Here is a 14,546-nt window from a genome sequence, read left to right as displayed (position 1 = left end):
GTGGCAGGTTGATCAGAGTTAGTGAGTGGTGACTGACAGGATGTGAAACTAGAACGTTAGGAAGGATAAGATCGTATAACGTATTGTGGTTCATTATTAAGAATTGGAATTGTTTTCTTGGGGCTGGCCCCGTGGCGGAGTGGTTAAGTTCGCGTGCTCCGCTGCAGGCAGCACAGTGTTTTGTTGGTTTGAATCATGTGCGCAGACATGGCACTGCTCATGAAACCATGCTGAGGCAGCGTCCCACATGCCACAACTAGAAAGACCCACAGTGAAGAATATACAACTATGTACTGGAGGGCTTTGGGGCGAAAAAGGAAAAAAGTAAAATCTTTAAAAAAAAAAAAAAAGAATTGTTTTCTAGGAGTAATTAGGATCCCTAATCTGATTGAAGTTTTTTATCTTCATCCTTTTCATTACTTATAAGACTTATACAGAAGCCTAGATAAAACAACTATAGGTTTATTACTCATTTTCATATCCAAATATTTCTTTTTTTATATAATTATTTTTAAAATTTATATAATAAATTTTTTATAATGTGAAATTTCAGTTGTGCGTTATTGTTTGTCAGACACCATATAAATGTGCCCTTTCACCCCGTGTGCCCACCCCCCCTTCCCTCTGGTAACCACCAAATTGTTCTCTTTGTCTGTCAGTTTGTTTATCTTCCACAAATGAGTGAAATCATACAGTGTTTCTCTTTCTGGCTTATTTCGCTTAACATAATACCCTCAAGGTCATCCATGTGTTTGCAAATGGGACAATTGTATCTTTTTTATGGCTGAGTAGTATTTATTCAATCCTCTGTATCCAATCATCAGTCGATGGGCACTTGGGTTGCTTCCACGTCTTGGCTATTGTGAATAATGCTGCAGTGAACATAGGGGTGCATAAGTCTCCTTGTTTTCAACTTCTTTGGATAAATACCCAGTAGTGGGATAGCTGGGTCGTATGATATTTCTATTTTTAATTTTTTGAGAAATCTCCATACTGTTTTCCATAATGGCTCCAACAGTTTTCATTCCTACCAGCACTGTATGAGGGTTCCCTTTTCTCCACAACCTCTCCGACGTTTATTTTTTGCCGTTCTAACGGGTATAAGGTGATATCTTAGTGTGGTTTTGATTTGCATTTCCCTGATGATTAGTAGTGTTGAACATCTTTTCATATGCCTATTGGCCATCTGTATATCTTCTTTGGAAAAATGTCTGTTTGTATCCCCTGCCCACTTTTTGATCGGGTTGTTTGTGTTTTTTTAGTTCAGTTGTGTGAGTTCTTTATATATTATGCAGATTAACCCCTTGTCAGATATATGATTTGCAAATATTTTCTCCTAGTCGGTGGGTTGTTTTTTCATTTTGATCCTGGTTTCCTTTGCCTTCCAGAAGCTCTTTAGTCTAATGAAGTGCCACTTGTTTATTTTTTGTTTCCCTTGTCCAAGTAGACATAGTATTCAAAAAGATCCTTTTAAGGCTGATGTCAAAGAGTGTACTGCCTATATTTTCTTCTAGAAGTTTTAAGGTTTCAGGTCTTCAAGTTTTTGGTCCATTTTGAGTCTGTTTTTGTGTATGGAGAAAGATAATGGTCTGCTTTCATTCTTCTGCATGTGACTCTCCACCTTTCCCAGCACCATTTATTGAAGAGGCTTTCCTTTCTCCGTTGTATGGTCGTGGCTCCTTTGTTGAAGATTAGCTGTCCGTAGGTGTGTCATTTTATTACTGGGCTTTCACTTCTGTTCCATTGATCTGTGTGGCTGTTTTTGTACCAGGACCATTACTATAGTTTTGTAGTACATTTTGAAGTTAGGGATTGCAATGCCACCAGCTTTGTTGTTGTTTCTCAGGATTGCTTTGACTATTTGGGGTCTTTTTTTGCCCCATGTGAATTTTAGGATTCTTTGTTCTATTTCTGTGAAGAATGTCATTGGGATTCTGATTTTGATTGTATTGAATCTGTAGATAACTTTAGGTTATATGGACATTTTAACTATGTTTATTCTTCCAGTCCATGTGCATGGAATATCTTTCCTTGTGTCATTATCAGTTTCTTTCAGTAATGTCTTATAGTTGTCCTTGTATGGGTCTTTCACCTCCTTGGTTAAATTTATTCCTAGATATTTTATTCTTATTTTGTGATTGTAAATGGGATCGTATTCTTGAGTTCTCTTTCTGTTAGTTTGTTATTGGAGTATAGAAATGCCACTAATTTTTGCAAGTTGACTTTGTACCCTGCCACTTTGCTGTAGTTGCGGATTATTTCTAAAAGTTTTCTGATGGATTCTTTAGGGTTTTCTATATATAAATTCATGTCCTTCATCTGCAAACAATGAGAGTTTCACTTCTTCATTGCCTATTAGGATTCCTTTTGTTTCTGTTTCTTGCTTAGGTGCTCTGGCCAAAACCTCTAGTACTGTGTTGAATAAGAGTGGTGAGAGTGGGCACCCTTGTCTTGTTCCTGTTCTCAGAGGGATGGCTTTCAGTTTTTCCCCATCGAGTATGATGCTGGCTGTGGGTTTGTCATATATGGCCTTTATGATTTTGAGGTACTTTCCTTCTATACCCATTTTATTGAGAGTTTTTATCATGAATGGATGTTGGATCTTGTCAAATGCTTCCTCTGCATCTGTTGAGATTATCATATGGGTTTTGTTCCTCATTTTGTTAATGTGGTGTATCAGATTGATTGATTTGTGAATGTTGAACCATCCCTGTGTCCCTGGTGTGAATCCCACTTGATCATGGTGTATGATCTTCTTAATGTATTGCTGTATTTGGTTTGCCAATATTTGGTTGAGGATTTTTGCATCTGTGTTCATCGGCAATACTGTCTTGTAATTTTCCTTCTTTGTGTTGTCCTTGTCTAGCTTTGGTATCAGGGTGATGTTGGCCTCATAGAATGTGTTAGGAATTTTCCAACTCCCTCAATTTTTTGGAGTAGTTTGTAAAGAATAGGTAATAAAGCTTCTTTGAATGTTTGGTAGAATTCTCCAGAGAAGGTATCTAGTCCTGGACTTTTATTTTTTGAGAGGTTTTTTAGTACAGTTTCAATCTCTTTACTTGTGATTGGTCTATTCAGATTCTATTTCTTGATTCAATTTTGGGAGGTTGTAAGAGTCTAGGAATTTATTCATTTCTTCTGGATTGTCCAGTTTGTTGGCATATAGATTTTCATAATATTCTCTTAAACCTTTTGTATTTCTGTGGTATCTGTTATAATTTCTCCTCTTTCAATTCTAATTTTATTTATTTGAGTCATCTCTCTTTTTTTCTTAGGGAGTATGGCTAAGGGTTTGTCAATTATAGGTTAAGGTATTAATCGTAATTCCCAGGCAACCATTAAGAAAATAACTTAAAAAATTATATAGCAAAGGAAACAGTAAGGGAAATCAAGTGATACCCTAGAACATCTCTATTTAACAACAAAGAAGGCAGTAATTAAGAAATGGGGGGTGGGGGAAGGCCTAAAACATATAGAAAATAATTATCAAAATTTCAGGCGTAAGTTCTATCAGTAATCACATTAAACTTAAACTGAGGACACACTCCATTTAAAAGACCAACATTGGCAAAATGGATTAAAAATAAAAAACATGATCTAACTGTAAGAAACACATTTTAGGGTCAAAAACACAAATAGGGTGTGGTATGGTTGTCATATTTTTTTTGCTTGTTTCTACATGTGATAAATTCACTTTGGTTTACTTAAGCTGTTCCAGTCTCTCTAAGCCTTTGGAAACCTTCCTCTGCCATTTAAGGAGGTACTTGGCCACTCTTGTAGTGGACTTTTCTTGTCAAAGTAGGTCAACTGAAACATTTCTCTGTATTTCCTTTTCTGTATAATTCTGGGTTACCCTGGACCACTAGAGTCATTTTGGTGACATTGGCAAGGTAAAAACCAAGCAGAAACCATGTTCTTCTGTTTGGCCTGTCAGTGGGCCCCAGGACATTGTCTTGGAGCTCACGTGTGTGGTCACTTAACCGCTTGGTAACCATGTTGGCAGGCGGCAGCAGCTGAACCTGGCTTCCCCTGTCCCTGCCAGAGCTCCTCCTTCAGCTTCTGTACCTCTTGGGACATGTGAAGTCTTTAGCTCCATGACAAAGGCACTAGCCTCTCCTGCAGAATTCCCCCATCGTCAAGTGGGAGGATTGGAGGACACAGGATGTCAGCGCCGGTTCCAGTCCATGTTTTTCTAAGATTCTCCTTTGTTCTTGCTTCCCTCACTTCACGTCCAACTTTCTTGTCCAGCTGCCTGCCCTGCTAACTGGAAGTTCCAGAAGCAGACTGAGAAGTGACAGCCTTATGTAGACTTTTTAACCACCTCCTGCTACAATTTACTTATTAACTCGTCTCCTGAGTCCATCCTCTGTTGTGTATCTGTGTACGTATTATGTCTTTTGTGTCAAACTCTGAATCACATAACTCTTGCTCATTTATCTTTTAAAGAAATTATTTGATGATGAAATAAGTTTCTTTTTACCCACATATTTTCGATTTCTTATGTTTTTCATTCTATTAGGTAGATCCACTTTTTATGTGGTATTATTTCTCTTCTGCTTAAGAACTTCCTTTAGGGGCCGACCTGGTGGCACAGCAGTTAAGTTCGCAGGTTCTGCTTCTTGGCGGCCCGGGGTTCGCCGGCTCGGATCCCGGGTGTGGACATGGCACTGCTTGGCACGCCATGCTGTGGTAGGTGTCCCACATATAAAGTAGAGGAAGATGGGCACAGATGTTAGCTCAGGGCCAGGCTTCCTCAGCAAAAAACAGGAGGAGTGGCAGTAGTTAGCTCAGGGCTAATCTTCCTCAAAAAAAAAAAAAATCAGCAGCAAGAAACTCAGCTCAGTCTGGGTTGCTTGGTAAAGTTTCGACTCCTTTCCCAAACCCTCCTGCTTTTATTTACAGTCCTTATGTGGTTAAGTTTTGTATTTTGTCAAGTGTTTATAGTTGAAATCAATCAGAGGGGGGCCAGTCTAGGCTGGAGGGACTTAGTGCCACCGTGCTGGAACTAGACCTCCTGCAATTCAGGAGTTATTTAATGGTTCCAAGTCATTGTTTTTCTCTTGTATCATTGCTGATTCATCGCTTTTTGTTGCCTGGTTTATATGTATGCATCATAATCATTTTTATGCTACTATTTTTTACAGGTTTGGTCCGTCATAGCTCTCAGTTTTTGCAGTCTTCCTCTTTTTGGAATAAGATTTCTAGGCTCGCTTTTCCTGCTCTCTTTCTACATTTTCCCTTTGTCCAACTATTCTGTGCCTGTATTTTAGCTGTGCATATTGAGAAACTACAATCTAGATGTTAAAGTGTGTTTACTACAACTGTCTTTTCTGGAAGATTTTTGCCATCATCCAGTTGGTTTAGGCTTCTCTTCTGTGGTCAATTTTGATAAATTTTTTAAGAAAGTTGTCCATTCTTTCAAAAGTGTTCACGTAGTACTCTTGCAATTTAAATAAATTCCTCTCTGGTTCTTACTTTCTTCTAGAAAAATTTTTACTTGTTTTTAGTCTCTTTTTTGGTTGGTTTACCTAATATTTCCTGTAATAGGTTTTCAAAACCCCAGCTCTTTGATTGATTTGTTATGCTACTGTCTTCTCACTCATTATATCCTGCTTTCCTCGACTTTGTTGTTTATTTTCTACATATTTGACATTGATCCTCAACTCATTTTCTTTTATAGAAATAGTCCTTTGAGTTTTAAGTTCTCTGAGTGGTGAAATTGCTTACCCAAGATTCTGATATGTGCTTATTTTCTGCCTGGTCATTTACTAGGATTCTTATATCTCAGGGTTTTTTCTTCTATAGTGATCCAGCATTTTTGGAGAGGACATTACCATTTCCACATGGAAGGTCTTTTGGTTTTCTAATATTTGTTATTGATTTCGATTGTTACTCTATTTTGAAGAGTGTTGTTAATATTATTTCAACTTTTGGTACATAGACCATACTCTAGTCATAAGAGGATATTTTTTGCCCCCAAGTCATAGCCTCCTCATTAAGCGCTTTCGATTTTGCTCAAGTTATTGCTTCATAAGACTTTTATCCTTCAACTCACAACTGACAGTTCTTTTCCGTATAAATCTTGGCACTCTTCCTCTATACTGTTGTATAATTCAGGTTCCCTCTTTTGCCTCATGTTCCTAAATGGTCAAAATACCGTAAGACCTGGTATGTGTTAGAAAATTGATTAACATACTCTTCTGGGGATTACCAGAATGGTTGGCCTTGGTTAAAAGGGAAAGGTAGAGAGGGACCTGAGAAAAGATATAAGGAATAAAAAGATTGAATAGCTGTAAGCATAGTAAATAATAAAATCTTAGGAGAGGCTAAATAGGTAAAGATTCTCAGTATCTTAACTGTTATAAAGAGCAAAGCAAAGCGCAGATGGCTGTGCATATGAGGAAGTGAACCACAGTGGTGGAAATGTATCTTTTTAGAGGAATTGTAATTGAAGAATGATCAGGTATAAATAATTGCCTTTTTAAATTTAATATGTGTTTTAGATGGAAGTAGTATGTTAGAGCTGGCTGGTACTGGCTGTCTAGGGACAAGATTTTATATCTCCTAAGTCTGGGTTTGTTTACGCTATATTGATAGCTTGAAATTGCCTGTCGTGGGAGTATTTACACCATAGACATGGGCTAACACTACACAGATCAAGGCTGGATGTGCTGTGTGTGTGTGTGTGTGTGTGTGTCTGTGTGTATAGAGAGGTTGTTAAAACCTTTACCAGCACTCTACTGCAGAAACTTATTCTCTGAACTCTCCTTTTATGTTTTCAAGATTTATGACTGTACTTTAGAGTTCTTTAAATCACCTCTAATTGTAGAAATTTTCAATTTTGTCTTAATCAATTATAGGACATTTTCTGGTCAAGGAAACGTTTTCTTATTTGTTTTAGATTTGGAATCAAGATATGAAATAATCAGCTCTGGAAGAATGTACATGTGTATAAAACATTCATCTCTAAATCTACAACACAGAATTAATAATGGAGAGAAACTCTATGAATGTAAGGAATGTGGGAAGGCCTGTAGTCGTCGTTCAGACCTTAGAGTACATCAGACAATCCATACTGGTGAGAAACCACATGAATGTAAGGAATGTGGCAAGGCCTTTCTTCGTCTTTCAGACCTCAAAGTACATAACAGAATTCATACTGGTGAGAAACCCTATCGATGTGAAGAATGTTGGAAGACCTTTATTTCTGCTTCAAACCTTGCTCAACATGTAAGAGTTCATACTGGTGAGAAATCCCATGTATGTAAAGAATGTGGGAAGGCCTTTGGTCAAGCCTCAAACCTTTTACACCATAAGACAATTCATACTGGTGAGAAACCCTATGAATGTAAGGAATGTGGGAAGGCCTTTAGTGTGTATGGACGACTTACTCAGCATCAGAGTATTCATAGTGGTAAGAAACCCTTTGAATGTAACAAATGCGGGAAGTCATTTAGGCTCAGTTCCGGCCTCAAAGTACATCAGAGTATTCATACTGGTGAGAAGCCCTTTGCGTGTAATAGATGTGGGAAGTCCTTTAGGCTTAGTTCAATGCTTAAAGCACATCAGAGAATTCACACTGGGGAGAGACCTCATGGAATATAGGTATAGTAGACACTGGAATTATACCACTGAGAAACAATTTAAATGAAGAGGATGTGAGAAGGCATTTTCCAAGAGGCTTATAAGGCATCAAATAATTTATACAGGCATGAACTCCTTGGAATTTAAATAATGTTTGATGTTTTTCACTTATGACCCACATATTGTTCACATTCAGAGAATTTTGTTTTGTATTTATATAAGAAAGTCTTTTATGGCATTCCTCTATGTTTCACTATTGACTGGCTGTCCAGGCTGTGTGGCCAAGGTCATAGGCAGGTAAGTGCCACTCATGGAAGAGACCAGTGCATGATTTGAAGTCATGAATGTAGCCGCCCCTGACGCAGGAAGGGGTAATAATCACTGGAAAAGGCTTGCCAACAAACTGTGACCCGGAGGTGGGAAGGCCAGTTAGCCAATGACTGGGAAGACCTCCAGAGGGAGGCAACCTAAGACAGGCCCGGGGGCACAGATGGAGAAACGATATCGATATCGGGAGCAGGAGGGACCGTTGCCTAAGAGACCTTGCCTGCTCCAAGATATACAAGCACAGCAATAACATGATAATATCAAAACAGAGGCCAAGGGAGGACTCCTTGAGAAATCACTAAGAATTCTTGGCATTCGCTAATTACTTCATCCAGAACACCTGTGTATGTTTAACAGCTGTAAGCTATGTATATATTGAAACGCTGGTTATAATAAACTGAGAGTGGCCATCAGCCCTCTCCGCATCTATCCTGATGTGTACCTTGCATTGCAACACCGACAGTGAAGAACAGAGAACATACACGCCAGGATCAAGTGGTACAACGTTTACTTAGAGTAAAAGAGGAGATCGAATGCACAAGATCTAGTTCCTTAGTGTGTCCATAAGCCAGCAAGTCAACTCCACATCTGACAGGGATGATGAGCTGCACACAACACACTTTGTGCTGCAGTGGCAAGATGCCAACCCTTCCCCATGAGGTCTATCAGATGGCTGTAATTACCAAAACAAAAAACAAATATTGGAGTGAATGTGGCTAAAAGGGCACCCTCATACACTGCTGGTCAGAATGAAAACTGGTGCAGCCATTATGGAAAACAGTATGGAGATTTCTCAAAAAATTCAAAATAGAAATACCATACAACCCAGCTGTCCAACTACTGGGTATTTATCCAAAGAACTTGACATTAGTGATCCAAAGAGATTTATGCACCCTTATGTTCATTGCAGCATTATTCACAATAGCCAAGATGTGGAAGCCACCCAAGTGCCCTTCTATGGATGAAAGGATAAAGAAGATGTGGTGTGTGTATATATATATACACACACACACAACGGAATACTGCTAAGCCATAAAAAAAGACAAACTTGTCCCATTTATGATAACATGGATGGACCTTGTAGGTATGATGTTAAGCGAAATAAGCCAGACAGAGAAAGACAGATACAGCATCATTTCACTCATATGTGGAAGATAACAAATACATGATAAACACAACAGATTAGTGGTTACCTGAGGGGAAGGGGGTTGGGAAGTGGGCAGAAGGGGTAAAGGGTCACATATGCACAGTGAAGGACAAAAATTAGACTACTGTTGGTGAGCACAATGACGTCTATTAGAAATTGATAAATAATAATGTACACCTGAAATTACACAGTTATAAATCATTATGATCTCAGTAAAATTACTGGGGAAAAAAAAGGGAGGGATTGGATCCTTACCAAAAAAGAATGGGGGATACCTTTGTTCCTTTAATTACAAAAATCTTGGACACTAGAAAACGAAAAAGGAAATTCTGCAGTGTGCTGCAGCCTGGATGAACCTTGAGGACATATTACTGTAAATGAAATCAGCTGTCATGAAAGGCAAATACATGTATGATTCAGTTTACATGAGGTACTTAGAGTAGTCAGAGTCATAGATAGAACTTGTAATGGTGGTTGCCAGTGGCTGGAGGGAGGGAGGGAATGGGGTGTTATTGTTTAATAGGTACAGAGTCCCAGTGTTACAAAATGAAAAGAGTTATGGGGATGATGGTGGTGATGGCTGTGCAACAGTGTCAATGTATTTAATACCACTGAACTGTGTACTTGAAAATGGTTAAGATGGTAAGTTTTATGTTGTGTGTATTTCAAGTCAACGACAACAGAATAGCACAGACTGGGTAGCTGAAACAGCCAAAATTTATTTTCTCATAGTTCTGGAGACTGGAAAATCAAGATGTCAGCAGGTTTAGCTTCTTCTGAGGCCTCTCTCCTTGGCTTACAGGTGGCTGCCTTCTCGTTCCGTCCTCACATGGCCTTTTCTCTGTGCCTGTGCATCTCGTGTCTCTGTATGTCCTGATCCCCTTATAGGGACGTTAGAAAGACTGGATTAGGGTCCACCCAAATGACCTCATTTTAGCTTGATTACCTCTTTAAAGCCCTATCTCCAAATACATTCTGAGGTACTGGGGGTCAGAATTTCAACATGTGAATTTTGGGGAAACACATTTAAGTTCATAACTCTGGTCAAACTGATACAGCATGGCCCAAGGTCTCGGGCATACACAAACTCTATTTTTAGGCAGGATATTCTAAGGGCTCAGAGGTTACCTCCTAGAAGCTGGTTAAGGTTCAGTCCTTTCTTGCAATGTGCAGGGTTTGGGCAAACCAAGGCTGACGTGTTCACTGTTTACACACACCATGTAAGCACTAACGAAAAGAAAGCGCTAATTAAGAAAATAAGGATAACTAGAGATAAAGAGGGACATAGTGATAAAAAGGTGAACCGAGTGGTTAAGTTCACGCGCTCCTCTTCAGTAGCCCAGGGTTTCACCAGTTCGGATCCTGGGTGCGGACGTGATGCTGCTCATCAAGCCATGCTGAGGTGGTATCCCACATGCCACAACTAGAAGGCCCCACAACTAAAAATATACAACTATGTACCAGGGGGCTTTGGGGAGAAAAAGGAAAGATAAAACCTTGGGAAAAAAAGGTGAACTCACCAGAAATGTACAACAATTTAAAATTGTGTAAATCTGATAGCATAACTTACAAATATATGAAATAAAAATTAACTCTGACAGGAGAAATAGAAAAATTGGCAGTTATAGTGGAAGATTTTAACCCACCTCTCTTACTATATGAGAGGACAAGCAGACAAAAAAACCTCAGTAATGAGAAGATCTGAAGAATATGATTAACAAACTTGACATACATAGAATATCATACCAGTAATGACAGGAACATGCAGTTTTCCCACGCATATGGAACATAAAAATCAGTCATATGGTTGAACCATGAGCTTGAACACATTTTAAAAGATTAGAATTTTGAGATCATGTCCTAGGAGTAAAGAGGATCTTATCTGTTAAAGAGTATTTACAAAAGACCTTAATGATGAAATATTAGAAACTTTCCCTGAGATTTGGAATGAGACATGCTATCCATAATTACCGCTACTACTTAACATTGCGTTGGAGAGTTTAGCTGGTGCTAAAGGAAAGTAGAAAAAGACCTGAAGGTTGGAAAGGAAGAAATGAAGTCATTATTGTGTACATAGAATATCTAAAAGAATTTCGGGCAACTTATTGGAATTAATGTGTGAAATTAGGTTGCTGGCTAGTAATAGTTTAAAAATTGTACATTTATGTACCAGCAACAATTTTAAATATTTTTGTTAGTGTTTACGAAAAAACATCCAATACCAGTAATCTAACAAAAGGCATGCAAAACCTCCACGTAGGAAATGATGGACTTGATTGAGATAAGGTACACCTAAATAAGTGAAAGGATATATGCCATGTTTGTGGATTGTAAGACTCACTATTGAAATAATTTCAATTCCCTGCAATCTGAGCTATGTATTTAATGCGCACTGCTCCCCCCACATCAGTAATTTGGGGGTCGTGTGTGTATGTGTAGCTGACAAACTGATTCTAAAATCTACTTGAAATTGTGAAAGACCAAGAACAGGTAAAGAGAGCTTGGGGAAGGAGGAAGAGCGAGGAACAGCAGCAAGAACAAAGCTGGACGACTTGTCCTAGCAGGCATCGAGACTCACTGTGAAACTACGGTGGTTATCCAGTGTGGCCTTGCTCAAGGATAGCCAAAAGGATCAGTGGAACCGAAGAGTCCAGAAAAAGCCCACGCATGTCTGACAAAGGTAACGCTTTGTTATAACTTGGGGGTAGAAGAATCTTTCCCAAAGTTAGTGTGGGGGGAATTGAATCAATGTATTGGAAAAAAGTCTTGATGCCTTCTTCACCACCCCTCCCCAACATAACATACACCCCTCATTCATAATGATTGAAGAACTAAGTCTGAGGGATAAACAATAAAGTTGTAGGAAAAAATAGAATATCTTTATGACATTGGGAGTAGGTAATAATTTTTTAAACAGAATATTAAAAGCACAATGCCATTAAGGAAGAAATTGATAAATTTGGTCACATGGAACTTATATTTGTCAAAAGACAATGTGCAAGAGGGTGAAAAGGAAACCCACAGTGGGAAAAGATATTTGCAGTGCATATATCTGACAAAGGCCACCTGTCCAGAATATATAAAGAACTCCAAATCAATAAGAAAAAGACAACCAATAGAAAAATGGGGGAAAGACATGAACTGCACTTCACAAGAGGGATATCCGGATGGCCCAAAAAACGTGAAAAGGTGCTCACCCTGGTGAGTTATCAGGGAAATGAAAGTTGAAACCACAGTGTAATAGCCCCACACACCTAGCTAAATGGCTGAAGATCTTAAAACACCAGTGGTTACAGCGAGACTGGAGCAGTTGTGTTGCTGGCAATATAACTTTGTACTACTTAGGCAGTCTTGCTGTGTCCACTAAAGGTGAGCATCCAGATAACCAATGACACAAAAATTCCACTTCTAGGTATTTACTGAGCAGAAGTGCATACATTTGTTCACCAGGACGTGAGCAAGGATGTTTGTGGCAGCATAATGGATGTAAAATGGTGGTATATTCACTAATCTCTGTTGGCAGAGGTTGCAATAGTGGCTGCCACTCTGGGAGGAGGAATAATGATGGAGAGGTTATGAGGCTTGTGGGTGTTTTTCTATTTCTTAATCTGGGTGAAGGTGAGAGTTTACTGGGTCTGTATAATTTTGTGCACTTTTCTGTATATGTCAATAAAAATATTAAAAAAATTAAGATGTACAATGTCGTGATTTGATATATTGTGAAATGATTACAAGTTAACGTTTATCATCTCAGTTACCATGTTTGTGTGTGTAGGTGTCTGCAGTGAGAACATTTTAGATCTCAGCAAATTTAAACTCTGCAGAATTACTAACTACAGTCATCATGCTGTACGTTAGTTCCCCAGAACTTATTAACCTTACAAGTGAATGTTTATGTTTTGACCAACATCCCCCATTTTCTCAGCTCCTGGCAACCACCATTGTACTTACCTGACACAGTTCTCCTCAAAGCCTTGTAATTTCCTAAGTGGTAAGGGCACTGGGACCATCTTTTGTTCCATTGAGGCACTCTGGGTGGGCTCCTAGATAGCTCTTGGATGGGGACTGGTTCCTAGACAGACCAAGCCATGATTAGAAGCTTGGAATTTTCAGTTCTGCCCCCCACATGACCACTTCTCTGGAGAGGGGAGATGGTCTGGCCATGGAGTGAATAATTGATCATGTATGGTAAGGAAGCCTCCATAAAATCCTAATAGTAGGGATTTGGAGAGCTTCCAGATTGGCAAACACATTCACACACAGCGGTGGGGGGTGACACACCCCCAGCTTCACAGGGACAGAAGCTGCTGTGCTTGGTACCCTCCCAGACCTCATCGTATATATCTCTTCATCTGGCTATCTATCTGTATCCTTTACCATAACCTTTAATAAACTAGTAAACGTGAGTGTTTCCCGGAGTACTGTCAGCTCCTCTACCAAATTAATTGAACCTCAGGTCATGGGAACCTCTGATTTGTAGCCAATTCAGACAGAATTGTGGGTAATCTGGGGACCCACTACTTGCCATTGGCATCTGAAGTACGGTAGGAGCAGTCTCGTGGGACTGAGCCCTTTACCTGTGGATCTGGCACTGTCTCCAGGTAGGACACCCAGCTGTTGTTGCAGAGAACTGCTTGTGGGAAAAACCTCTACACATTTGGTGACGAAAAGTGTTGTGAGTGTTCTGTGTGAGAAGTAAAGGAGGCACCCGGGAGAGACACAGGAGAGAGAACTGGGTTTTTTCCTACTTGGGGAGACTGACCTGAGGTTTTTCCTCATATAAAGACTCTATGGATTTAATGAATTTAGAAAAGTTTCATGTAACTACTTATCCCTTTTTGAATTTGAGTTAATTCTGGACAAATGCTTGAATGTAAAAAACATGAGAACAGCTTCATTCGGCTCTTAAGGTGAATCAAACACTTAATCCTTGAATGAAATTTAGATTTATACATTTACAAAGTGTAAAAATGTTTTACATACTCAGTAATTTACTTTCTTTTTCTGCAATTCAAAATTGATTAGAAATTAACAAAAGGATACCCATTTTGCAATCTTCCTGTACTTTTTAGTATGCGAAATTTTAAACATATACAAAAGTTGTCTTAACAGGACGTGAAAAATACATTAATGCATTGCCGTATTAGCTTTCTATTTCCTATACACTTGCAGGATAATCAGTCAATCTTTAATGTGTCCAATGTGAAGAATGTAATGTAATGAAGAATATAATGTAACTTCACTCGTATACGATGTTGGTCAACTAAGACTCTATTGGACAAGCTAGGCCTCTTCGGGGGTATTAAAGTTATCATTCCCATATGTTACTATACAGGTCCTCGTTATCTCAGAGGACGTAACACACCCCGCGTCCCACGTTCGGGAGCTCGCACCCAGCCAAGCACGCGATGGTCACATCGCTGATCCCACAGGGCGGCCCCGCACACACAGGCCTGCGGCCTCGGAAGGCAAGCCCCCGCAGCCCCTC

The 14,546-nt window shown here is 39.2% G+C and overlaps 1 protein-coding gene across 1 annotated transcript in view; it reads left to right on the top strand.

The window, feature by feature from the left end:
• The window catches only part of LOC124250389 (zinc finger protein 607-like), a 67,425-nt gene that overhangs the window by 35,042 nt on the left and 17,837 nt on the right, over window positions 1-14,546 (top strand). Inside the window, 1 exon segment of the mRNA XM_046682186.1 lies at window positions 6,902-7,605. Coding sequence (XP_046538142.1) covers window positions 6,902-7,605 — 704 coding nt within the window.

Source organism: Equus quagga, chromosome 13, assembly GCF_021613505.1.
Source record: "Equus quagga isolate Etosha38 chromosome 13, UCLA_HA_Equagga_1.0, whole genome shotgun sequence".
NCBI classification, from domain to species: Eukaryota; Metazoa; Chordata; class Mammalia; order Perissodactyla; family Equidae; genus Equus; species Equus quagga.
Note: the sequence above shows the minus strand (reverse complement) of the source record. Positions and strands in the feature narration are given on the sequence as shown.